The 27,250-nt window shown below is 38.9% G+C and overlaps 1 protein-coding gene across 2 annotated transcripts; it reads right to left on the bottom strand.

The window, feature by feature from the left end:
• Nucleotides 1-3,279: 3,279 nt before the first annotated feature.
• Nucleotides 3,280-25,982, bottom strand: LOC100548534 (plasminogen-like). Of its 2 annotated transcripts, XM_085216947.1 has the most exons (19): nucleotides 25,880-25,982; nucleotides 24,297-24,432; nucleotides 23,102-23,208; nucleotides 21,062-21,176; nucleotides 20,037-20,200; nucleotides 19,396-19,525; nucleotides 19,150-19,268; nucleotides 17,768-17,930; nucleotides 16,733-16,860; nucleotides 16,021-16,180; nucleotides 14,157-14,350; nucleotides 13,019-13,167; nucleotides 12,237-12,330; nucleotides 10,208-10,325; nucleotides 9,142-9,216; nucleotides 8,088-8,228; nucleotides 6,221-6,327; nucleotides 4,980-5,125; nucleotides 3,280-3,943 (listed from the first exon to the last, which is right to left on the bottom strand). In XM_085216947.1, the coding sequence occupies exons 1-19, from the start codon at nucleotides 25,926-25,928 to the stop codon at nucleotides 3,782-3,784; spliced, it is 2,457 nt and encodes an 818-aa protein (XP_085073073.1). In that variant the 5' UTR covers nucleotides 25,929-25,982; the 3' UTR covers nucleotides 3,280-3,781. The 2 variants fall into 2 exon arrangements, with proteins under 2 accessions (XP_085073073.1, XP_085073074.1); XM_085216948.1 differs by lacking the exon at nucleotides 8,088-8,228.
• Nucleotides 25,983-27,250: the final 1,268 nt, after the last annotated feature.

The following is a 27,250-nucleotide window of genomic DNA, read 5'->3' as shown; positions in this document are numbered from 1 at the left end:
GGCAGCCTGTTCCAGTGCTCCATCACCCTCACTGTGAAGAAGTTCTTACGTACATTCGTGCAAAACTTCCTATACTGCAGCTTATGTCTGTTTCCCCTCGTCCTGTCTCCACGTACCACTGAAAAGAGACTGGCCTCACCGCTATGGCCGCCACACCTCAGGTATTTATAAACCTGGATCAGGTCCTCTCTGTCGTCTTTTCTCAAGGCTAAACAGACCCAGTTCACTTAGCCTTTTTTCACAGGGGAGATGCTCCAGGCCCTTCACCATCTTTGTGGCCCTCCGCTGGACTCTTTCCAAGAGATCCCTGTCTTTTTTGAACTGGGGAACCCAGAACTGGACACAGTACTCCAGATGAGGCCTTACCAGGGCAGAGTAGAGGGGGAGGATCACCTCCCTCGACCTGCTGGACACACTCTTTTTAATGCACCCCAGAATGCCATTGGCCTTTTTGGCCACGAGGGCACACTGCTGGCTCATGGCCAACCTGTTGTCCACCAGGACGCCCAGGTCCCTCTCTGCAGAGCTCCTCTCCAGCAGCTCATCCCCCAGCCTGTATTGGTGCATGCAATTATTCCTCCCTAGGTGTAAGACCCTACACTTGCTTTTGTTGAACCTCATCCGGTTTCTTACTGCCCAGCTCTCCAGCCTGTCCAGGTCTCGCTGAATGGCAGCACAGCCTTCAGGCGTGTCAGCCAATCCTCCCAACTTCGTATCATCAGCAAACTTGCTGAGGGTGGCCACTGTCCCCTCATCAAGGTCATTGATGAAGATGTTGAACAAGACCGGACCCAGCACAGACCCCTGGGGGACACCACTGGTTACAGGTCTCCAGCCAGACTCTGCACCACCAACGACGACCCTCTGCACTCTGCCAGTCAGCCAGTTCTCAACCCACCTCACTGTCCACTCGTCTATCCCACACATCCTTTGTTATAAGGATGTTGTGGGAGACAGTATCAAACGCCTTTCTAAAATCAAGGTAGATTACATCTACCGCTCTTCCCCCATCCACCCAGCATGTTATATTTATCTATCAGTATGTTTCTTCGTGTATCTCAAGGCATTTCGTATCACTTTAGGAGGGCAAAAGCATTCTTCATTACCTACACAAAGCACTTTGTAGAAACTACAACTGCTGAAAGAGTGACGTTCAGCAGAGAGATTCTGTGGGCACCTTTGAGTTCCACCTTAGTGTCCCAGTGTGTGATGCCTAAGTAGCACTGCTTTGAGGAATGGTTTAGCAAAGGCATTGTAGTGACCTGTTGTAACCTACCCCGTATTTCTGTTAGTGGAAGCATGTCTGCCTACAACCCCTTTTTCTTTTTTTTTTTTTTGGCTTTTTTTATTCTACAAGTGTATTACAATTGCCATGCTGCCCACAGGTGCTCATCATTCTATAGGTGGGGGAATGCTAAACATAAATAGTGAAGCAGCATATGATGGGGCCTGAAATTCAACTCGTATGTCTATTTTTCTTTAAAATTCTGTTTTATTATTAGAAAAGTCTACAAGAAAGTAGGCATCTGTTTGCACTCAGGCTCTTTAGAGACTGGTGCCCAGAGGGTCATGGCTACAGAGTTTGGGGTTTAGTGGGCAAGTAGTTCCTGTCTGCTGTCCCAGATCACAAGATGCAGCTGTGACTGTTGTTCTAGAGTTTGTGCAAGGGGAGGACTGAACTTTTATCAGACCCTCCTCCCACACAAAACAACAATGCTTAAGCTTTGTTTGCTGTCACTGGGAGTCCTTGGATGAGGGGTAGGACTGATTGAAAATGAAATGTGTCAGAGAAAATGAAGGAAAAACCGTAAGTATAATTGGGAAAATTTGGTAATGTTAAGAAACAGATTTTGCATTTAACCCAGCAATTGCTCAAGTTCCTCCAAATACCCCTGCAAATATCTACTGCTTGTAAGGTTTACTTTTGGTGTTTTTCTATGGACTTGCACATTTACATTGTGTCATTATATTATACAATGGTTCCTATAGCAGTGTGTTGTTTACTGATGGTTTCAATGTCTGAGAACTAGTGATAAAATTAGCTGTTTAGAAATGTCACTGAAACAGAACGAACATTTATAACTCCTTGCTTCATAAGAATCTTATACTCTGTACCTGTGAAGATCTGAAGACACTTACTGAAGTTTAGATGTATTATCTACCAATTAATACCCGATGTTCTGCTAAACCATCATTGCACAGCTACATTCCAGTGCCTAAAACTAGAAATAATGCCTGTTTATAAATAGTTTATGATGATTCCATTTTAAGACATATTGTGCAAATGATAAAAGATTTTGTATACTTCTATCATATAAAAGAGACCAAAATAATAAAAAAAGATTTTGTAGTATGCATGCATTTGCTGGAAGCAACATTAATTTTTTTTTATATTTTTCCCCAGGCTCCTCAACTAAGATCAGGGAGTTTTGCACTGAAATCATGGAATATGTGCTGATCAACTTTATCATTTCCTATTATATTTTAACTCAAATTTCTGAAAGATATGCCACTTACATATGTCATGTGTCCAAAAGACTGTAACATATCTGTATGGAAACTGTTGAGTCGCAACCTGAACCACTGATTGAGCACCTGGGGAGAGGACCCGATCAGCCCTGGGAGCACAGATGAAGGCAATCAGCTGTGTGATCAGAAGGGCTGGATCCTAGCTGCACCTCTCTTAGACCTCATTTAAGGGATGACTGCATCTGGGGAAGGGTCTCTGGTTGGAAATCCTTCCCTTATGGAGTCTTTCCTGCAAACCTAGATCTTTGGAGATAGGTGAGCACTTTTTGTTTTGTAACATCTTTCTATCATGCCAGTCCCTTTGTCATTATACCTCTTGTATCACCATTCCACCACATTGATCTTTCTGATTGTTACAATACCACATTCTCTTTTTTGCAAAGAAAGTGTGAAAACATCCCGTAGAAGTACCTTCTAATCACTTGCTTGGATTTCTGGAAAGAAGCACTATTTCCGAATGTAATGCATAGTCTCGTTAAAATTGTCATATTTGTAGGGTGTTTAGGGAGAACTACCCTATACTTATACCCTATAACTACCCTATAGTTACATATAAAACGTCTGCTACTAGAGAGTGTGTTGCATTGGGTGACAGCAAACTGAACTCTTTCTGTGGCATACTTCAAGTTTTGGTTCAACTCAAAGTTGTTTAGTGATAGTCATTTTTTTCCATGCATACATATAGCCTAGGAAATTGAAATGGTTGCACAGCATAATTCAAAGCTTATCTTAGCTGGGGAGAGTGGGGAGAATTAGCCTGAGGGAGAAGCAAACTCACAAGGTCTTCATCCATCCCCTGGCAGCACGGGCATAGCATAGACTGGCTTTTCATCATTCAAGGCAGGGACTGGGTTTGGCTGTTAACTTCCTGCTCCCAGAGCAGCAGAGGGGGAGACAGATACCAGTGATGGGTATGGGTCCAGGCCTGTTTGGGTGAGAGTTTCTTGCGCAGGTTTTTGGGATGACCTTGAACCTAGAAATAGGCTAATTACTTACATGTGCAAAGGAGAATGATGGATGTCTGAACAGAAAGTACTTCATGTCTCATAAGAGATGTTTGAAGAAGGAACCTGACAGCCACTGCCACATTCAACGTGCCCGACTGATCCATGCACAGTACTGAAATAGTCATAACTGGTGAACATGGCTATTGCTTTGCAGTAACTACTTATTATCAGCAAGAAATAATATTTATTTAAGATTCTTATGAATTATTTCTATTCTAAAACCGTGCTTGGGATGCTGTCCAGATTCAGTGGGTAACCATTGCATTCTTGATCCAAGACAGAAAGCTAGGAATTTGGACAAAACCTGTGGGCTTTGATGGCTGGGTACAGTCCAGTCCCCAAGAAGTGACTCCATATTGGATAAATCTATCTTTATTTTGGCAGACTAGAGGTCCTCCAACTTCAGCCTAGGAATGAGAAAAGAGAATAAGGTAATTCCTCTAGTAAAGGCACTAGACGTGCAATCAACAAAGTACTGTCAAGAATAACACTGTGGTAACTCTGAAGGCCTCAGAATATAACTGAGGTGAGGGCTGTAGAAAGAGTTTTCTTCTCCTTATTTTAACAAAAATTTGAAGAGGAAAATGTTTTTTTTTTTTTTTTTTTTTTTTTTTTTCCCAAGCACACAGGTCTTTCATTTTGTCTGAAGAAGAGAGACCCAAGTACCAATCGTGGGTGTAGGAATATCCCCAGATCAGCATGAGAATGGCTACGCAACAAAAGAAAGTATCTTAGTTTTCTGCATTCTCTAGCCTACTTGATTTCAGACAAAATGAATATAATGGTTATGTTTCTTAAAACCTGGGCAAGGCAGGATACGAATACATATGCTTAGTGATTTGTGTACATATCAATGAATTCACCATCCATACTCTTGAATGTAGCATTTGTAGTGGCACTGACTACCTGCTCAGACAGATCAGTGTTTGACTTTTGACTGCCTCCAAATAATCATCAGCTTTGTTTTGAAAAGTACCTGATACAATGTCCTCCATAAAGAAAATCACATTTTAAAAGTGAGCTTATGAAAATTTGAAAACTGGGAACACTTTGAGCATTAGATCAGGGCATTAAATAAAGAAGTGATACAATGTCAAGAACCAAAACCAGAAATATTCGCTGGTTTCCCTCTGCCTCTACAAACAAAGGTAAGTCCAAATGGCATATCCCAGAGTTACTTTCTGCTGGGATGGAATATTCACAATACTGGGCTACTAGTACGTATGGGATACATCAGGATACAGTTTGTGGAGGAAGGAGAAATTACCCTGCACAATTTTGCAGCTGTTCTGATTGATAGAGTGAGGGAAGAAAGATGCTATGTATGTATGCCTCAGTCCTCACATTTCATGCAGAGACCTTGAACTGATGAAGCTACTTCTGAGCCTTGAAAACAAAACTTTTCATTCGACCTGCTCACAGTCAAAGCTGAATTATTCTTACCTCGCAGTGATGTACTCTTACAAAAGTGAATCCACCACAAAATTCATGGTTATCTACGCTTCCATTGAAAAATCCAGGACGATAGCACATTCTGTTTTCAAGTATGGGGAATTCAATGTCTTTTAATCTTTTGCCTGTATCAGTACCTTTGAGAATGACCAAGAAAATAGAACAGTTATAAACGGTAACCTAGGCACTGTGATAATGCAGTGAGGCCTGAGCAATGAAAGGGCTGAGATCAGTCTTCAGCTTGGTCATAGGTATTTCACGATGCTGGAGTCTCACTAAAGGTTTTAAATTTTTAGTAATTAGATCATTCCTCTCAACAACCAGTTTGTAAAGTGTTACAAAATAAAGATAGATGCTCAGTATGCAGAAAAATCACGTTTATTTTAGGCTTTCATTATGGTATGGTAGGTATGGCTTATGTCAAGGGAAAAAGCTTGAATTTACTTTGAGGCTTGAAAGAATTCAGATCATTTTAGTGTAGTGTTTACCAGATTGGAAAAACAGTTGAATTTTCCTATAATACACTGTATTTAGGTGTGGGGCTCTGGCTCTGTTCCTCTTTTCATTCAATAACTAGTTTCATGACACAGCAGGACCCTCTTTCCGCTGTAGCTTAGATGTTATAATGGCCTGTTGAAAACTAGACTGTACCCTTTTCTTGTGGCAGTGATCAATAAAATAAATGTAAGAAGCTGCTGCCACCGTGTGGCATGGTAAACAAGAAAACCCTGTCTGCACTGAAGAAAAGTGTTATTGATAATGCTGATGAACCACGCCACTGATAGAATGATTATTGCTAAGCATTATTTTCATAGCATCAGCTTTGTAGCTAAATGACACAAGAAGGAGAAAGAAGCATTGCAACTCATGTGAAAGATTATTATGGTGAAACACAGAGGCTTGTTCTGCTGATATTTTTTTTTCTTTTAATTTCATGAATGCATGCATTAAGAAACTTCTGTTTTTTCATTTTACAGATGGAGTATTGCTAAGGTGCTGTCTGGCACATGGAGTGGGAAAGGCATTCCTTATATGCTCAGAGAGGCAAAATGTGTGTACATGGTGAGAAAGAAATAGAATAACGTTGCCTGGTAATTTCTGACTTAGTTAAATCTTCTTCTGCAAAATGTTGGTTCCCCCCCCCTCTTCCCCCCCAATTACAAAAGTATACATATTTTAGGAAAAGATTTGAGAATCCTCTTTAATTTTCAGTCCCACTGAATATGCTTTACCTTTTGTTTTTCCGAAGGCAGTTAGAAAGCATACAGAGTTTCTTTCCATCGTCAGACTTGTTTCAGGCAAACAAACTGGCTTTACACGGTCAGTAATTGTTATAGGACTGGAAAACAAACCAACAAAAAATAGATACTTAGACAAATGATCATCCACTTGTTCAGTCTTCAAACTCAGTAAGCTCTGCAAGAAAGTGGGGAGATGGGGAAAGGTAAAGAAGATGATACTTTGAAACTATATATACGATTATAATATGGTGCCTGATCAGTTCCTGAAGAAAAAGTTACCTATCAGCAACTGGAAGTCTCTGAGATACATTTGTGGGCAAAGTCTGAATGTGAGCGTATTTGCAGCATAGTGCTAGAGAGCTGAGAGTTACTCAGAGTTAAAAGAACATGCACAATCTTAAGCCCAACTGTAGCAGCTCTTGCAAGTGCAGTGATCCTGATTTCTCAGATCCTCTCTAACTCAGAGGCTGTGAACATTTCCAGGGACTTCTTATGAATTGGAATGAATGGATAAACGAGTAAATAAGTAGACATAGCTAAAGTTACAGAAAAATCTTTTCTCTGGTTATATGGCTGACACAACTTTGGATCTCGCACACTGTCAAACATCTTACTTTCTTCAATAAAGTAAATATGAAAATAAAACTCTTCCTTATCACAGCATAGTGCCTCAAAGCTTCAACACTGGAATAAAGCTTGACAAGGAATGACAGGGACTTGGGAAAATTATTCAGGGGATGAAAACGTTTTATATGGAGGTCTTTGCTTTAGGCTGGTCAGTCCCTTAGCAACTCTCAGACAAAGTTTTCTGAAGATAGAAAATGATGTATCACTATCTGGACCCATAGTTGTTATTTATGGCATGCAGGAGGTGTTCAGGTGGTGACTGTTGATGCAAAACTGATGATAGTGCTATAGCATGCGTAAGTGCATAGAGCATGCAATAGAAGAAGGAATGGACAAGTTAGTTACAAGCGATAGCAAATGCAAAACTGATGGAGCACAAGATCTTCATACTCAACTATTAGTGAAATTAGTGGGGTTGTCATTAACTGAGAAACAGAGAGCCTGAGTTGAAATTTAAGTGAAAGTAACTGTTCTATGTTCATTAAAACTGAAAATATTACAGTAGATGTTTTAAAAAGAAAAGTCCTTTCAGGTCGAACACAAAGTTCTCATGCTCTTCAACTTATGTGGTGAGCAGAAGATCAAGAGGAAAACCGATGAGTAAGAAGGAAATCTATGGGATCATTTCAAAAGGAAACAAAATTGAAATAAATGCACAGATTTCAGAGCAGACTGCTCAGATGTCTAAGAAAGACACAAATGAGGACTTCAGGAATTGACAATTATGCACATGAATTTTTCCTATATCTCAAGCTGAATTGATTTTTTTGAGTTCTTGGCCAATTGTGATGTTTGAAACATGCATGTGGCCTGGCCTACAGCACTGGCAAGGGAAATTGGACATTTCCACTTGCTCCCTGAAGAAGTCCTGGTGCCTCTTAGCCAAAACTTCAGCTGGTGCTCACAGTTCAGCAGGAAAATCCTCCAAGCAGAAGATCCTCCAGACGGAATTCTACTTGGATTTATTTCTTACTTTCTGTTTCAGTGGAGCTCCAGTCAGGAGGTGCGAAGTTGAATTCCCCATGGCAATTTCTCCTTCCTGAGATTGTCTTTCCTAAGCTGTGTAGGTAGCTCACACAGGTTCTGCCAGTGAGGTCTTTCAGTAGGAGAGATGCTAGCATTTGCCGTTGAGCAGATCCCTCAAATAATATGCTCTCGCACAAATCCAGGCTAAGATAATTCATGGCTTCAGAATAAGGGAGAGAATGGAAAGCTTTGATTGAAACAGTACCTGTTCAGCTTTAGCAGAGCAATGTCTGCTCCGCTGGGTTCCTTCAGTAATTTGTGAACGCTCCGGATTTGCAGGGATGGCTCTTCTGCATTTAGGTTCTGTATCCCAAGAAAGATCCTATAGGAAGAGGGCTGTACTGACCTGGAAGGAATGTCAGTGGCAAAGTTACACATCTATATGTATATTCAGGAATGTCACTCATAAAATTTCCTGATTTCTTCAGAGAATTGCAATTTACAAGATGGCTGGGTTTGTATTAGTTGTAGGGGTTGCTGTGGCCCAGGTGCAAGACCTTGCACTTTGCTTTGTTGAACCTCATGAAGTTCTTCCAGGCACACTGATCAAGCTTGTGTAGGTCTTTCTGGATGATACCATCACAGATGTTTTTCAGCATGCTTTGGAAAGGATGGAGGAAGTAGCATCTGATTTGCTCTCCATTTTTTTTTATGGAAATGGAAGTGGCAGAAAAGTCTACTTACTGACAAAAAAAGACAAGAAGTAAGATATTGCTTGGGATGATATAGCAAGCAGCAGGAAATTTCTTGACACAAGAAATTTCTTCTTCTACTCCAACCATCCTCAAAGGGAAAGACTCATTTCTCCTTAAACCACCAAAAGAATGATGGGTGAGAGGAAGGTGATGAAGCTGTTAAATCACAGCTTCTAAAAGTAATAAACACAAAAGGAAAAAAAACCTGGATAGTGGGGTGTGAGAACAAGAATGACATGCAATTATGTCAATGCAATGACATTAACTGCACTGTCAGAAAATCCTTACATCTCAGAATTTAGGAAGAGCCACTTCATCTTTCTCAGCCATCAGTCATTAAAGCTTCAACTTACAAAGTGATTCCCCAAGACACACAGTTGCTTACTTCAGACATTAGAGATGCTGCTTGCTTGCTTTAACTTGGAGAGATAGAGGAGATGCAGCACAGGCCAAGCAACCATCTTTCAAGATCAGCAAGTGCCCAATCAGCTACATTTTGTGCCTCTGTTGATTTTCTCATCCAGCTGCTAGAAATACCTGTCCCTCATTCTAGTTGATACTTACTCTTGCAAGCATTGAGCTGCAGTAAGGACCCACTGTGGATGTATCAGAGTGCCAGCACAATGATGCATATTAGTACTAGAACAGAGAATACAATAACCTTATTAATCTAAGACCACACAGTCAATTTGATACCAACTGTGCTCTGTGCAGTGGGAAAAACTAGCAAACAAACAATATGCCCCACATTCAAATATTTTACTGTTCAGAGATTGTCTTATGTCAACTGCAAGAGAAATCAAAAGCAACTTTTCAATGGACAAACTTTATCTGCTTCAGAACGTGAGAGCTATGAAAAAAAATCTGAAACCCAGTTGAGGTTTCATTTTTTTGCAGCAATGCTTCTTTTGACAGGCCATTCTTGCTTTCAGGAATTTATTAAAAGTAATTAGCATTTCTTAATAATTTCACAAGTGACGTGCTGGGTTTATCCTGAGAAACAATTAAGAAAATGCTACATTCTATTTATCTATAGGATTGCCTTGCACTAGATCATTGCATAGATCTTGCTAACTTTTCTTGGGATATTATTTATAATAATGATTGTCAACAATTGTGCAGAAACTTTCACTAGCCTTTCTGTAAGCACTTCTTCATCTACTGTTCTACCACTCTGTGGTGGTGAAAATGCCATACCTACATTTATTTTTGTACAGAGAGGTGGTATTCTTCACATAACTTCTAACACAATAGAAATTTAGATTTGAATATTTCTGGACTTAACTCCCCCAGTGCAGAATGTAATTAACTGCCATTACCCTCAATGAGACTTATTCCTTCTCCATTTCAGAAAATCTAAGTGTATCTGTAGTTCAAGTTTGCTCTCTAGATATTCAGAAGAAAGTGGGAATTTTTGTGGTAAAGACCCAATAGAAACTTTCTGTGAACATTATGCCCCCACAAAAAAAGGAAGAAAAAAAGTTAGTTTTATATGTTAAGGTATTTTATATAGAAACCAAACCTAGTCTCCAGAAGCATATACATTATTTTGTACCAATCTCTTTCTAATGCCTGTTCCTTGTGAAACCCTGGTGTTCAGGAATGGTGATACAGTCTGGAATATCATTACCTTGTCCTGAGACTGACATGCCAAGGCCAATACCCTGGAGATGCATCACACATGCTGTGTTGCTCACAGGTCCGCTCACTTCTCATTGAGAATTTTCCACAGTCATGATCAGAAGAAGCTACAACATAAAAAAAAAAAAAAAAAAAAAAAAAAAAAAAAAAAAAAAAAAAGCTACAATGAAGAATTTTGATTTGCTTCTGTAATGCCACTCACAGTGTAATCTGATGGAAAGAGAAAGAGATGAGGCTTTTTATATCTTCTTTAGATTTCACTGCTTATGTTGGTTTGGATTGCATTATCTGGAACATTTCAACATGATGCTAATACGTGATATTTGACATGGCAAGAAATCAAGTTTCCTGACAAAAATTATCAGCTGTGTCAAAGATTTAGATATGGTCAGATAAGTACAGTGAGTCCTACCTAAATAGGAAAATTTTAGGAGGAAAAGGGAAGAGAGAGCTAAAGCAAGTAAGTTTATTGGCCAGGTTAGTTCAATACAATGAGTTTCTAAATTCTTCTAAACTTTACAGGCTGCATTCTGATTGGGTTCAAACCAATCACTGAATTATAAAAGAAATTCACTCTCTGTCTCCTTGTCACAAAATTTTCCAATTTTGCCCTCACACTTCTAATTCTGTTTCCTGTTAATCCAATAGATTGAGCTTGAATTCTCCTTAAGGAGGTAAGAAACACCTTCCTGAGCTACATGCTTCTATGGATGTGAAATGTTAGTTTTACTATGAGACAGTTAGTAAAGCAATCAAAGGCAACAGACTGTAGGACTGACATTTTAATTAAAAAATCTAGTATCCCACAGTTCTTTTGATAAGAAATAGATCTCGGAAGTGAAGTTCCATCACAGCAATTCCAGGGAGCAGGTTTGTTTGTAAGCTGTGGTACCTATTGTTTGTGTAACATTTTGTAATCTTTTATCTGTGCAGCTCTGGTTGGCAAAATTGATGTGCATAATTGTAACTTATCACTGCTTAGATGAACACACTAGATGGCCAGCTTGACAAATATCACATACTTGAAATGGAGTGATCACTCTTCACTATTATGCATTGCTACACAGAGTAGAGTCCTGGCCTCTGGATGTTACAGTAGTACAAATAATACACGAGATGAAGAAGAAATGGACTTTCCATATCCCCAACATATATATATATACAAACATATGCATACATATTTATATTTATACATATTTATGCATTCATTACATATATACACATGTATGTGTGTGTACATATATATGTGTATATATGTATGTAGATACACAAGCATCTGTCAAAATTCAGGCAAAGATGGGAAGAGCAAAGCAAGTGAGTTGCCTTTGTGACCTAAGTAGCACTATCAGTACACCAGAGCTGGCATCAATTCCTAGGGCACCACAGAAGTTAAGACATCTTTTGCTGCTGAATTTTCTGCAGACACTACAGCTCCTCAGTGTAACAACTAGAAAGACTGAATTAAGGAAATCTGCATAAAATATCCAGGACCAAATTCACTCCCTACCCCAAAAGAAAAGCAAAATGTCTAGGGACAAATTATTTTTACAGCCAGGTCAGAAGAAAATTTATGTCAGCAGATTATGAAAACAATTTTTATTTAATCTCTGGTTCTCCAAACTAACAGAAAATGTTATTAGCCATTTCTCAAGGCATTAGTCCTGCCACAAAGTGCATGGTAAGACTAGCATGCACATCCTTTGTTTGAGGACTCCAGAGAAAGAACACATCTCTTCACAGCTTCATTAGGTATTTAAAATTCATGTAGCAACCTTAAGTGCTCAGCTTCTCTGATAATAAAGAACACATGAATGGTTATCTATGAAATCTTATTGAGGATTCTCAACATCAGGTTATCTAAACGGCTGAATATTAGAGCCATCTGGTTTGGTCTAACTGCCCTACATTGAAATCTAAAGTTACTACCTACTCCAGCTGTTTGTAGCTGAATTTAAAACTTTTTGTAACAGCCATGTGTTGCAGAAAGGGAAAACAGAGAAGTCTTTAAGGATAATTACAGCAGCGCGGGATTTCACAGTACTCCCATATTTTTTCTGGATCTGTTGTGAAGCACCAAAGACCATTTACATCTCCATCAGGATTCCTGCAATACTGTAATAATTACAAAAACAAAGAATGAAGACTGCAAATGTTAGCCACTTTATGAAGAAGTCTACAAGTGCATGTTTTCTAAAGATATTAACATGAAACTTTGAACTATGTTCCCCAATCACTTCCTCACTGCATGTTAAACACTTTGTAAACAAAATTCCTCTAAACAAATCCACCTTCTCAACAAAATTCATTATTTTCTGTATATTAAAACCAACTGTAAGATTAGATAAATATGATAAAGCAGCTATCATTTTCTAAATCCACCAGGAGTCAGCCTAACTCTAGAACTTTTTAAATTAAGTTTGATATAGGATGACTAAGTGTTTTGAAATAAGGTGTTTACTGTTGCCCTGATACTTCTTCCACTGAAATTAGTGAGAGCAAATTAGGTTAGTCCAAGAGTTTGCCAGAAGCCTGCTCAGTTGTTGACAGACAACAAAAATCATTGCTCTGGTACTTGCAAAAATAGGGGAAGTCCTTATCAGCTCTATGTTGTACATCTACGTTTGAAATACCAACATCTTAAGTACTATAAAATGTATCCTTCCCTCTTCACCACTGCTATAGGTATGGGTTATCAGCACAATGATCTGTAGGTACACTTAAACTCAATCTGAAACGTTTGCTGAGGAGTCTTGGAGAAAGGAGTCAATGTTCAATGACACCAGTAGCAGTAGATGTTTACATTTTTATCCAGGCCTGCTCTTGGATGAGTCAGAGGAGTGAAGTATTTGTGGCTATGAGGGCTCTGAGAACTCCACTCTTGACAAGTTCTGCCATTTCCAGTTTTTGCTACTGTGCCGCGATAGTCTTTACCATTGCCGTTAATGCAGTCTGTGAAAAAAGGGAAAAGGAAATGATTGTTATCTACTGAATCTATATGTGCTGGTGCTGCAAAAAGCAGAACTAAGCCAGATTAAGTACTTTTAGGACTTCCTCATTCTCTACTGTCTTTAGCAGAAAGGCAAAGATGTGCCATGTGTTGCAGTCTCTTGCCTGTCAAGATGTTCTCTTGGACATACAGAGTAAATGAACTGCAAAACAATATATTCAAGGAACTGCAGGCTGACATTTTTTGGAAGCATATTGCAATATCTGAAGCCTGTAAGATCCCAGCTAAACTAAAATTAGGAAGCACCTTTGATGAGAAAATCATCTTTAAGAGTTAGCAGCCCATTACACAATTGAGAAAGCAATTGTTGTCTCCAAGAAAGTTGCTTCAGGTACTTCCTTCTTCTGCATGTAAGAGTACACAGTGCCTTTTAGAAATGAATCTTTTATCCAGCCCTGTCACCCTCCTTTGCAACACAAATATTCAGTGGAGCTCTATGGAGCATTCAGAAAAGTCACACTGCTTTGACCAACATAGGCTATTAATTAAGGAAGCAATAAAGAAGGATAGAGTAAAAGCCTACTTCTCTTGGTGTATACATTTTGAAAAACACAGTTGCCTATGAACGAAACAAAAGGATTAGGACAACCTCCTAAAAACAATAAAGCAAGGCACAAACAAAAATTCCCTGAAAATTTATTGTCGTTGTATTTCAATAGCACACAGCTACAGAAACACCACAAGTGTTGTCTATTTTCATTCATTCTCCTAGACGAAGATGATATCTCATAGAATGCACTGTAAAACGATAAAAGCTGCAGGATATACTCTGGTTAAGGAGAATTTGCTGCAAAATTCAGTAACACAGTTGTGACTGTCAGAGGACAGTGTGCCTGTTTTGTTGTAGCACTACTCAAGAATAATTGTGTTAAATTGCCATTTGTTTGATCCATAGACTGTAGAGGAGGTGACAGCTAATGCCAGCTGTTACCAGATGTCATGGGGGGGAGAGTCAGGCCAACAGTCTGTGCCATTGTTGCAGGGGGGTCATTTGGCGTGGCTTCCTCAGTATGATCATCACATCTCTTAAGACTGCAGTACTCCCATGGAACGCTGGGGTCTGTGGTGAAACACCATGGGCGGCTATCACCATCTGGATTTCTACAGTAGTTCTCCCTCAAATCCCTGCAAAAATAAGTACAAATATTCATGCTGCGTAAGACTGAAAGCAATCACAGGAACGCTTTTCCAAAAAGCTATCTACTACACAGAGATAAACACATTTTTTAATTCTTTTACTTATTGCCAGATATGTTATTACCACCAAAAACATCTATGGCTGAGATAAAATTGGAGTTAAATTCTGGCTGCAATATGTTTATATGCTGAGTAGCTAAATAAATGGCAGCTGTGACAATGAATTTATTTCAAAGTACATATGTATGAGCATACATAATCATGTGAATGTGCAAATTAGCTATAAATACGCTGGAAGATTTTTATTTTTTTAATGTCAAACGGTTCTTTCTCATATGAAGAAGAATAGAAATTAAATACTCATGCAAATTATTATTATTATTATTAATGTTATTCAAAAACAAACAAACACATGATAATTCAGGGAGTGCACAGTATTTGCTGGGGTGAATGAAACTGGAATTCTTCTCTCCAGCAAGTTGCAGAGTTGCAGTATTTTCCCACCCCCAAAAAACTGAAATACTTTTTTTTTTTAAAAAATATTCCAGAACACACTAATTCCACATTTTCACAGCTGCTTTTCAATTATTTAAAATGTCTGTGAAAAACACTGTCTCCTCTGAGGATGTTTCAGTTTCAATATGTAAGTACTTTCGATGACAAAAATGTGACTGAAAAAATCAGTCATAGAAATTGAAAAGCAGGATGGCATCATAAAAAAAAAGAAGAAAAAAAAAAAGGAAGAATTTTTTAAAAACCTTCCTGCCCATCACAGAATCATAGGAGTTGGAAAGGACCTCTGGAGATCATCAGGTCCAACCCCCTGCTAAAGCAAGTTACATAAGAAAGCATCTATGAGGGTTTTGAATATCTCCAGAGAAGACTCCACAACCTCTCTGGTTATAGTGTTTCAGTCCTTGTTTTTCTTTATGTTTGTATGGAACTTCCTATGATTGGGCTTGTGCCTGTTGCTCCTTGTTCTGTCAACTGGGCACCACTGAAAGGAGCCTGGCCCCGATCATTTGACTCCCACCTATACTCATGATCCAGCAAGCAATTCTCTTGTTTTTGCATGCTTATATAACTGGTACATTAGTAATTATTGTTAGTTCTCTAAGTTGTTACTAATCCAGTATTTTTATTCTGGAGAAGAAAGTAAACAAGTCAAGTAAGAAAATTCAGTGAATTCAATTACGGATGTTCAGTTCCAACCACAAAGAATGTTTCAGATGGTATCTCTAACCATGATGTACTCGTCTGTGTGTTTTGCAACACACATGCTCTGTTCTCCCAAGTAAAACAAGTAGAAAACAAGTACTGCAAAGCTCTCAAATTCTTAAATAAAATGCGTATTTCAGCAGATGCCTAAACTCTGGATACAGGCCCCTCAGATTTGGTTACACCAGTTCAGGTTTATGAATAAAAGAACACAACTTCATTTTAATAAGAATTTAAATAACAGAAAAATGCAGTTTAGAAAAATGAAGCTAATAGGAAATATTTTCTGAATCTTGGTAAAATTATAGTGAAAGAAATTATCTTTTATAGATACACTCCATATCAGTGTTTTAAAGCATAGATATACTGAGATAACAAAATCGGTCTCATTTTCAGCACTGGTCATTGTCAGATAGAGAAAAAAAGTGAGATAAACATACGCATTTGGGAATTTTTCTGGGGTCTTTCCATGATCATGTGGAGACTTGGAGCTCCAGGCTTGGCATTTCCGTCCTGATACGGTGATGGAAGTTGTGCCACGATAATTCAGGCCTTTGCCTTGATAGCACTCCTCTGGCAAGAATACCTGTGTAGCCACGTCTGCAGGAAAAAACAGAAATGGATCTCTTGCATCATGATTTTATGATTGTATTGAGTAAGCACAAGAAAACATTAAATTTATAAGAGAAGAAAAAGGATAGACTCATTTTTGCAGTGAACTTCCTACGAGAGCATGTTAGCCAGTGTGAAAAACAGAAGGGCATTTCCAAGGTTATTTAGAACTTTCACAGATTATCCTCATACATCAGATGCTGGCCAGTGGAGGGTGCATTCCTCTGTTTCAATTTGGCATTTGTGGTAAAGTTTTGAGTTGAAAATGAAAACTCCTTAAAGGTGAGAGACCTTAGTGATTTTGTCTCTATTTCTAGAATACAGATTATGTTAAATTTCTGACCTCCTCTTATCCTTTTAATTGAACTAACATTTCCTTGTTGTTTTCTCTGCTTAAGTCAATGGGTACTTCAGAGGAGATTTTGTTACAATTGGACCTTGAAAGCCACTGTCCCCTCTTTTGCTATTTTTTTTTTCACAGTGAGAAGCAAGAAGTGTGTCTCTGCTTTGATGTCCTTAAGTGCACTCCACTACTCATACCAGCACTTTGTTCTGTCCCATCGCAGTGGGGAACTGCACAGTATTCCCAGCGGATACTGCTGTTGATGGTGTAGCACCAAGGCCTCTTCTCTCCATTAGGGTTTCTACAGTAGTTTTCCTCTAAACCCCTGAAACAGAAACACTCACTTTAAATAACACACTGGAGTAAAAAACAGTTATGTACAAGACTATTCACAATTGCTGCATGCAGAACTCAGTGATTGTATTCATTCATTTTACAGGTACATTACCTCACTCACCACTATTCCAGAGCTAGTCAACAGCCATTGAATTTATAGTCTAAATGATGATGTCATATGAAGAGTTTATACGATGCTTACACTTTCTCCTCTTTTCTTGAGACCAGGAAAGGGCAGTACTAGCTGACTTTAAAACGCAAGCCATTACTGCACCTGACCCCCTACTGCAAGAACAAGGCAAGGCTGTATGTCACACGGAGCTCTCTGCTCTCAACAGCCATCTGCAGTGATGATGGGCAGGGTCTTGCATGCCCAGAAAATCTCACAGGATCCATTTCATAACCTACTGGTCCCAAAGAGGAACACAGCTAAAAGCCTGGTTGGTTCCAGCTGCCTGAGCCCATTGATAACGCTCTTCAGACCCAGCTTCTCTGACCTCAGAGTACAGGAAAGTATTAGAGCATCTTGAGCCTTGGAGCATTGCTCTTCGGAAATGTAGCACATCAAAAGTGTGTCAAAAAACACAACCAGGGGTTTTGTTAATGTAAAAGCAATAAGTACTTACAACTACAGTGGAATGAGGAGAAATGCAAGTATAGGTGACATAAGTACATGAGAATTAAGTTGGTTAAAAAAAAAAGGAGTGCAGGAAAAAGAAAAAAAAAAAAAAAAAAAAAAAAGGGCAAGGCCTGAATAGCAGTAGTGAGAGGTGATAAAAAGAGAGAAAACAGTAAAACAGTTTATCAATGTAACTGCTCCTCTCATCTTTTTATCTGGATCACTAAGGGAAAACCATGTTCTTACATATTTGCTAAAATGAGGAGGCTCAGCATACTTGCAGGGATATCTGTCAGGAATCCAGCCATGTTTGTGAGGAAACTGCAGGTTCCAATGCTGGCAGGTGTTCCCTGATGCAGTGATGGCTATCCTGCCTCGGTAATCATCTCCATTCCCTGAAATACACTGGGAGCCCAGGCCAGAGGCTGGTGGATGCATAGCTGTGACAGGATTTAAAAAAAAAAAAAAAAAAAAGTGAAGAATAGAAAAATTGCAGCTAGACAATGCCTTCAACTATATTTTTTAAAAAAAATTGCTTTCTATTATGGTAACATGCAAATTTTTCTTTCAGCAGAGATTACGCTAGTGAAAAGCCATGGCAAAGCAAAAGCACACATTTTCACAAGCAGTCAGGCTGCCAAATGGGTGTCCTGTGTCTACCCCTTTACAACAGTCATTAAAGAGGTCACTTCAGAGGTACGGCTCAGCAGTCAGTGGACTGGGATTGTGAGACAGAAGAAAGAGAGAGAGAAAATGAATTGGCTTGGCATATGAGTAACATCAAAATAATAGCAATGAATAGAACCACAGAACCTGCAGAGGGTGAAAGAAAAGGGAACATAAAATGCATTTATATTACATATCCATTGTATAGGTAATTCCCAGAGTAGAAAAATGGGACTCAAAAAGGTTGGTCTGTTCTTTAAACTCAAAGTTTTAAGCACAAAATGGAGAGGCTATGGTATCTTTCACAACTTCATCATACCTGTAATTGTTATTGCTGAAGTGAACTACATCTAGCAAACAAATGCTGCTACTTACAGCACTGGCAAGAACAGATGCTAAGAAAGCGAGCTCTACTTACATAAACAGCATTTTCTCAAAGTGCAGTCTAGTTCTAATAATGGTAGTGCTAATGTCATTATTCAGTGCCTTGGAAATGTCCAGAACTAGTGTGTTCTTCTTCATAGTCAAGCTAGCTAACAATTTAATTAGATTTTCTCCTGAGGCCTGAACTTGTTTCTCAGGACTTATCCTTCACTAAGAAAGAGGCAGTTCTAGCTGTACAGGCCAGACTCAGGTAAAATATCACAGTACAGCCATGGCATTTCTCATGACTCTGCCTTCTCAGGTAACTGGAAAAGCAAGGTGATTGAAGAGAGAATGCCCTGCCTCTCAGGTGAATTGAAAAGTACGGTAGTTTAAGACAAATCAATTTCCATAACACCTCTGGCATTGTGCACCTGCACTCTCAGTCACCTTACACGATTTTATGCAATAGTAACGTAGTGAACGATTCTGCTCATTACTGTACACTTTCTCATATTCACAAGGATATCCTCAGGATACTCACAACTGTCACCTCTTGTCTTTCCCCTCCCTGCATTATTTTAATTACAAGAGCTACGCTATGGAGCGATCTCAAGGAGTCAGACTCACTGCAACGAGGAATGTTGCAATATTCCCAGCGCTTAGTGGGGCTCATGGTGAAACACCAGGGCCGAAGTTCACCATCTGGATTACGGCAGTAATTCATCTTCAGGTCCTTCCCTGGAAAGCTGCACATTGAAAATGAAAGATAAGCTTATGAGTTCTTTGTGGATAGCTGTGGCAGTACAATTGCAGGCATGGTCTCCCAGGCACTGCGGAAATGAGTGGAGCAACACAGCGCTGAGAATGACTCACTGTTTCAGGGTATATCCATGCATATGAGGTTCTTGGGCATCCCAGCGCTGACACTCAAGTCCAGACTCTGTTCTGGAGACATTTCCATGATAATCTTCACCATTACACTCCATGCACTCCACTGTAGGATCTATGTAGAATGAAAACAAAGCAAGGTTCATACCAGCCCTTTAACTCTGATCCTCATGAAAGATTACACTGACAGGAAAACAGAAATAATAGAAATTTCTTGTTCTTCTAGAAGGTTTTGCCCTAAACAATGATTAAATGAATCCAGAAGACTCAGAATGATAGCCTAGTCAGACAAATCAAGCTTTAGATATAGATATCATTTGCAGAGAGTGCTTTGTCACATATTTGCATGTACTGATTGCACTGGAGTCTTTATATGTAACACAGAAATTGGGTTAGTCTTTCTCTTGTTAAAATTAAATAAATCAATAAGGGTAAGAGCAAAACAATACCAGCAAATCACTTAAAATAAATAAATAAATAAATAAATAATCCTCTATATCTTCTAAAGTTTCTGCTTGACCTAAATTCATGTTTGAAACCAATCTGCTATAATAAAATAAGAAAAAAAACAGCAGGAATAATATTATGTCCTTGCTGAAAACCCATTCCCAGAAAAATAAATATACCTTCTCCAGTCTGCATGACCTGCCCCTCACACTCTGGAATGTTACAGTAATCAAATCTGGTAGCAGGATCTGTTGTATAACACCAGGGTCCTCTTACATCCCCATCAGGATTTCTACAGTAGTTTTCCTCCAACTCTGCTCTGGGGTGTTTCTCAGGCGTAAAGCTGTAGTAGTAGTAAAATTATATTTTAATACAATTCACACAGTAGAGCAGATGTCAAACATACTCAGCTCCTTTTGGGCTCTACTCATTCATAGTAGAAATGAGAGAAACAGATCCCAAGTTCTAATCCATAAATGAAATCTGAAAACCATTTTCTAACTATCATTAGTAATAACCTCTTCCTAGACCCCAATTGCCAATGATGAGTGAGCATACAGCTTATAAGAACTCAGCAAATCTCAAAGAAATATTATCATCTCTACTACATATATCCAGCTATCTAATCAACTCATTGCAATCTGGGGTCTGTGATGTATTTTTCCTAAGACATCTACTTGAAAAGTGTATTATTTCTGGAGGCTAGTGACCTAGTGCAACTGGATCCAAACTTGCAGAGACTGAAGGTAGTCACCTGATGAATTTTCTGATAGCAGTCCTCCCTGGGAAGACTAAAAGATTTTTAAACTACAAATCTAAGTGGTTCCAATTTTCATTAGAACAAAGGCTGGCAGGGGAGTAAGAGACCTAGAAAGACACCACTGCTCATTGTTTTTACATCTCCAACGGAAGAAAGAAATTCTGGCCTGTCACCAGTAATAAAATTTTCATTCAGTTTTGATGGAAGAAGCATTTCACCTTCTTAAGATGCACAGTGAGTAGACAAAACTTCTCTAGCTGACAATGCAGCTTTTTCTTATCTAGGCTATTACAGTTGTTTGAATCAAAACTAATACAAGAGCTGAAAATTGTCTTAAAATGTCACTTTAATAACTTGCAATATGAAGTTGTTTATACACATAAAGTTGGGGAAGCTTGAAAATGATTCAGAACAACATAAAGACAAATATAAATAAGGCCTTACTTTGGATTGTGGGGTGATTTTTCTGCCCATTTCTGGCATGGAATACCTCTCCAAGTTTTGGCTTCTGTTCCTCTGTAGTCCTTCCCAATCCCTCTTTTACATTGTAGAAGGTAAACTGAAATTGAATTTATTTTTTTTTTTAATTCAGTAATGTTACAAAATTACATCTCTTAAAACTCTGAGTATGCAGATATAACTCTGAAGTTAATCAGTTAAATATGTTTTGAACCTCTCACACATGTGAACACAGAGATTCTGTATTTAAAAATGCATTAGTTAGAAGTGAATAAGTAACTAGAGAAGAAAATTCTTGAAGCATTTTATGAAGCTAATAAAATCAAATTAGAAAAGAAGATGTAACAAGTTACAACTACGAATTGTGTATTACATTATCATAATACTGGGATATAAAACAAGGTCTTTCACTGACCTCTGGAGATTCCTTGAAATGAATTTTTCAAAAGCACATTCACAGCATAGGTATTATGCAACTATTCCTTCAAGGGACTACAAATTATAGAGTCATAGAAGCATAGAATATCTGAGTTCAGGAAGGTCAGAGGTCAGTGGGATGAAACTTGGGATTGGAGGCATCCAAAAAAAAAAAAAAAAAAAAAGGAAACCATTAATTTAATGTTTCCTCTTTTTCCTGAGAGATGAAGGCTCCTGGATATAAAAATCAATCACATCCTCTGGTAATAACATGAGGATCAGGTGTATCTCTTCAGATGTTTCAAAAGTTTGGAAGAGCTTGGACAATGGCAAGCAGTGTAAAGAATAACAGATGAAGTTAGGGATGTGTCTTGATTTATGGTAGTTTACGCCAGTGTTACTTTCTAGCTCTCTGTTACAGAATATAATTTGGGTCAAATATTATTTTTTAATTTAGAAGAGTTAATTTCAATTTAATAACTAATTATTTATGCACATGTCTATTTGGTTCCAATACATGCCAAAAAATTGTACAGCAGAAACTCCTCTTCTATCCATTTCTAACTTAAAAGATAACAGGTCAATTTTTACTTTAGTAAAAGGGATCAGATTTAAAATGTTGAGGCACTGGATACAATCTTCATTTCTACTGATTTCTTCTAAGTAAATACAATAAATACTTAGTGGGAAGAAAAAAGGCATGATTTTTGCTTTGTAGTATGTTTATTATGCCTGATCATAGTTACACACAACTAAAGGAGATCTGACTGAGTCCAGCCCAAGTCATATGTAAGAATCCTCGTGGCCAAAAAAGGCCAATGGCATTCTGGGGTGCATTAAGAAAAGCATGTCCAGCAGGTCGAGGGAGGTGATCCTCCCCCTCTACTCTGCCCTGGTAAGGCCTCATCTGGAGTACTGTGTCCAGTTCTGGGCTCCCCAGTACAAAAAAGACAGGGATCTCTTGGAAAGAGTCCAGCGGAGGGCCACAAAGATGGTGAAGGGCCTGGAGCATCTCCCCTGTGAAAAAAGGCTAAGTGAACTGGGTCTGTTTAGCCTTGAGAAAAGAAGACTGAGAGGGGACCTGATCCAGGTTTATAAATATCTGAGATGTGGCGGCCATAGTGGTGAGGCCAGTCTCTTTTCAGTGGTACGTGGAGACAGGACGAGGGGAAACAGACATAAGCTGCAGCATAGGAAGTTTTGCACGAATGTACGTAAGAACTTCTTCACAGTGAGGGTGACGGAGCACTGGAACAGGCTGCCCAGGGAGGTTGTGGAGTCTCCTTCTCTGGAGATATTCAAGTCTCGCCTGGACGCCTACCTGTGCGACCTGGTGTAGGGAACCTGCTTTGGCAGGAGGGTTGGTCTCGATGATCTCTCGAGGTCCCTTCCAACCCCTACAATTCTGTGATTCTGTGATTCTGTGATCCTTGGTGCTATAGGGGGAATTCTCTGGCAGTTTCAAATAAGTTCATAACGGGTTCAAGCTCACCTCACTGAAACTGTCACCACCTGCAGTCATTTGCTCCAGCAGAACAGCAGGGAATGCAAGGATGCAGTAAAAATAGTCTTAATGTATAAGTGTGTAGTGTCATACTATATACATACTTTTCTTTTCATAGAGAACTGCATCTTCACTGTGGAATACGACTGTTGTTTTGGTATTTTCAGCCAATGTCAAACACTGTAACTTTTTCTTGGTGAATAGGAAGCCCCTGTTGAGAAGAACATAGGAAACGATATCTTTAATTCAGTTCGAATTTTCAGATTTTAATTCATTTGCTATAAATTATTATTTTATTAGCACTTTCTTATATCCATCTGGCTCTTTCAGAGGCTGTTCTCAATACTTGAGACATTGACATTTTCTACTGCTCTGAAGTGGCTGGCATTTTCAAGATGTGAGTTACTGTGTGAGAAGCTAGCTGCAGCATTGGCAAAACACTGCCAATGGCATTCTAGCTGCTTAAGTTAGTACCTTTCTCTACAATGCATTAAAAACATCTCACTCTTCTTTGGTGAAACAAGGCAGCATCAGGCTAAACAAATGTAAACAGCACTTCAGGAAGCATTGTATAAGAGTAGGAACTTGGGCTTTTGTAGAGAAAGACAGATGCACTGCAGATTCACCCTTTAATTGACTTTTTGCTAATTTACGGGTGGAGATAAGCCACAAGACAAGGGCGGAGATGATGCTGTTGTAAGCAGAGCTACAGTAGCATGTGGATGCTGGTGTGGGAAAAGCTGTAGCGGGAACAGTGTAGCACCTGGCTCCTAATCCCATCCTGGTTTACCTAAGGCGCAGATTGTGCCTTCCTCTCCTCAGACAGTCCCTGTTGCCTGCATAGCCACCAGCCCTGACCTCTGAAGAACAAGGGGTCTTCCCAGGAGGGACTTCACAGGAGCTGGCATCTGAATGACAGTCCCTTGCGTTCCCCAAGGGCTGTGGACTTGCTTTACACAAATCTGTTCATGTACATCCCATGCTGAAGTTCCCGTCCTGGTTTCTGAGTAGCTCATTTCTGAAGAGGATGTGTAGAGCAAGAGGGTCGAAGAAAACTCAGTATTATTGTATTACAATGTTTCTTGTGGAAAATGTGTACCACTTCACTAATGTGTTGAAATGACCAAAAAAAAAAAAAAAAAAAAAAAAAAAAAAAGCAAATTACTTGTTTGTCTCTTTCATACTTTCTTTTTTCAGCTACATATTCCAGAGGTTTATGTATTTATTTGCTCCCTGCCCAAATTTGAGGATGTGAACTTACTTCTAAGCAACAGCAGATTAAGATTCAACAGAAATTACCTGCAATTAAAATTTATTTCAGCATCACATTTCTCTGCACATTCTTTTTCATTATTTGTACTGTAAAACTCTTTATTTCTAGTAAGTATCCAAACACCATCTGTTCTTAAATAGTCATCCAGTATGTCTCCTTTCACTACAAGAGAAGAAAAGGAATCAGGCATTAAAAATTAGAATTCTGCAGTTACGAAGATCTGTGACTTTGTGTCCCACTTTTGATACAGCATTGGCAGGTGAAGTCACCACTTATGTAAAGCTGTCAAAAAAAAACACCAGCCAGAGAATGATAGGAAGTGGTAGCAATACTAAAATTTTGGAGAACTACGAACTGGGAGAATGTGAGATTATGAGCCTATGCGGAAACCACAATCACCACAGTTTCATTGGTTACTGAACAGTTGTTTGTCCCCATATATCTTGCCCTGGAATAAGAAATCTCAATCAATAAAATGACAGTGTAATCCTTCACAGTGACCACCACTCTGTTTGTTGTAATATCTTATGCAGACTTAATAATGAATTTGCCAGACTACATCTCTGGTGCAACAGAATATTCTATTATAAATTAGTGAATTGATTAGTGTGATTATATCTGAAAGTCACATGTGCATCAGATGTAAATGATGTATTTGCTCATATATTTCACAATTTGCTCTCAAATATTTTTACTCATAAAGGAATTTGTCACCTAATTAATTTTTTTCATGACCACAAAGATTCCATGTTCTGTTCCTAGTGTTAAGAACAGTTTGTTTCTATACCTAGTATTAGGTTACAGATTTACAGAAGTGATGTGGCTTAATTATTTCATTTTTCAAGGTAGGTTATTGTTGTCAGGCATGAGAAATTCAAAGCTGCTTTCTCTTAGCCCCAGCATCATTTATACTCGGATAGTTCACACAACATGCAGATGCTCTTGAAATTCATATGTTGTAGTTAGTGGAACTCTTAGCTTCTTTAGGAGTTGTTAAAAAAAGAATTCTATTTTGTTGAAGATTAAATTTTTACCTACTGCCCCCAAGAAAATAGAGAACGTTTATGCTAAGAGTTTGACAAGAGAAAGTGTGATGTCCACATAATATCAAGGAGATTTTCTTCATTCTCTTTTATTTTTGTTTTAGATATTACTTTTAAAAACTCTAAAACTCCTTCCATAATAGATGAAAATCAGGATCACCATGCTTGGCAATGCTTGGCAGTAGAAAGAACTCCAGAATTTGATCCACAGTTTGCTGAATTAGAGGTACTGCCTCACTGACTGCTATGGATTTTTCTCAGAGGCTTTTGGACTACTTGCTGAAGGTGTCCCCATTTCTGGCCATTTGGCATGTTCGCAAATGCTGGCCATTTGGTTCCTGTGCAGAAACCAAGGTTGTTGCTCTTCTGGTACCTTCAATAAGCACCAGATGGACCACAGATCTGACTTTGTTCACCAGCAGCTTTTGCTGGCCAGAAAACCCCAAATCAACCATTGTCCATATAAGTGAGGACACATGGATTTGGTGACCCACTTGCACAACATGGAATTTTCAAGTGTTCGGCCCTTATCTCACCCACACAAGCAGAAGGAAAAAGACTCTTACCTGAGCTGAGCAAGAGAAAAAGAAGCAAATTGGCTGTACTAATTCCCATTTTTGCCCAGCTGGTGGGTGCTGGAAGTTGTGTCTGTCAGTGCACAAAGTTTTATTGACTTATACTGGATTGAGGAGGCATCAAACAAACAGTACAGGTAGATTAAGTTAATGATTCTCCCATACTGTGATCCCTCTTTGCCATACAGTTCATGTTCAAACAACCTTGAATTGGATATTACCAAATCAGATTCAGTCATTTCTATTGAATGCTGGGAAATGTGAAGGTACTCTCCTATTTTGTGGGGCATGTTTTTGTTCTCAGTTTGCTTGCCTCATTTTACTAAAGCAAAAGAGGAGATCACAGTGGTGGAAAGTATATGAACTACCTCTAAGCACAATTTTATTCTACACAATGCTGTGTATTCTTCCTCAGGTTGCAACAGTATCTTCAGCCTCAGACATACATGGTCTTAGAACTACTTAGGATTTACAGTGCTTTGTAAAATACATCCCCATACCAGATCCAGATAATGCTAACCATCTCAGAATTTCTTTCAACCATCTCTCGTTTCTTTCTTGAAGGAAATAAGCTTCCTTCCTGCAGTTGTTTCCCATTTCTGAGTTGTGTTTCTCCATGAATTAGGGAAGTGTGGTTTACCATGGTGCAAATGTATAATGTCCCTATATTAACCATGTAAAGCTCCTAAAATCTCAAGAAATCTCAGGACTACCTAGACCTCGAAAGATTTGCAAGGTGCCGCACGCATTTCAGCAACATGTCTACCCCCTATGGGGCTCAGCTGAGGCAAATCAGGCAATCAGTGCCCTATGACTTTCAGCTGGTTTACCTGCCCAGTTGATAAAGCCTTTAGCTGAAGCTAGCAAGGCAAGGTTAGATGAAATTGGGGTGGTGGTGGTTGTTGTTTTAAATAAAGTTATTTCTACCTGTGTTAGAAGAATGGTGTTTTGGGAAATGGTATGTGCAACAGCCATGTGGGAATGGGATTAGGGTATATGGGATTCCTCAGTGAAGTAGTTCTGGAGGACCTGAAGATTTACAAGTTTGATATACGTGAGAGGTGAGTTTACCAAAAGATGTGTGAGGACGTGATGAACAGGGATACAAACAAGAGCTGAACTTTGCTTGTTTTGCTACTGACACCACTACTTGCTCTTCTATCAAATAGTAATTGCTACAGAATATAAATGCAGAATTCTGAAGCTGCTCTAGATCTGTAATCAGATATAATGAAAAAGCTTTCTCTCTTGAATCTCATTTAAGCCTTAGATCGATCAAAGCTAGAGAGACTTTTGTGCCTATTTTCTGTTAAAAATAAAAGTTAGTCCTGCTTGGTTTTGTTTGGGATTTTCTATAGAATA

This window comes from Meleagris gallopavo, chromosome 2 (genome assembly GCF_905368555.1).
Source record: "Meleagris gallopavo chromosome 2, MGAL_WU_HG_1.1, whole genome shotgun sequence".
In the NCBI taxonomy this organism is placed as follows: domain Eukaryota; kingdom Metazoa; phylum Chordata; class Aves; order Galliformes; family Phasianidae; genus Meleagris; species Meleagris gallopavo.
Note: the sequence above shows the minus strand (reverse complement) of the source record. Positions and strands in the feature narration are given on the sequence as shown.

What these genes read in the sequence shown, in the direction of transcription:
- LOC100548534 (XM_085216947.1), bottom strand. Translation starts at nt 25,928, where the DNA reads ATGGGAATTAGTACAGCCAATTTGCTTCTTTTTCTCTTGCTCAGCTCA. An exon ending in TCTCCCCCCCATGACATCTG is followed by an intron (nt 13,168 to 14,156) that starts GTAACAGCTGGC and finishes CTTTTTTCACAG; the next exon opens with ACTGCATTAACGGCAATGGT. An exon ending in CTGTGAAATCCCGCGCTGCT is followed by an intron (nt 10,326 to 12,236) that starts GTAATTATCCTT and finishes TTTATGTTGTAG; the next exon opens with CTTCTTCTGATCATGACTGT.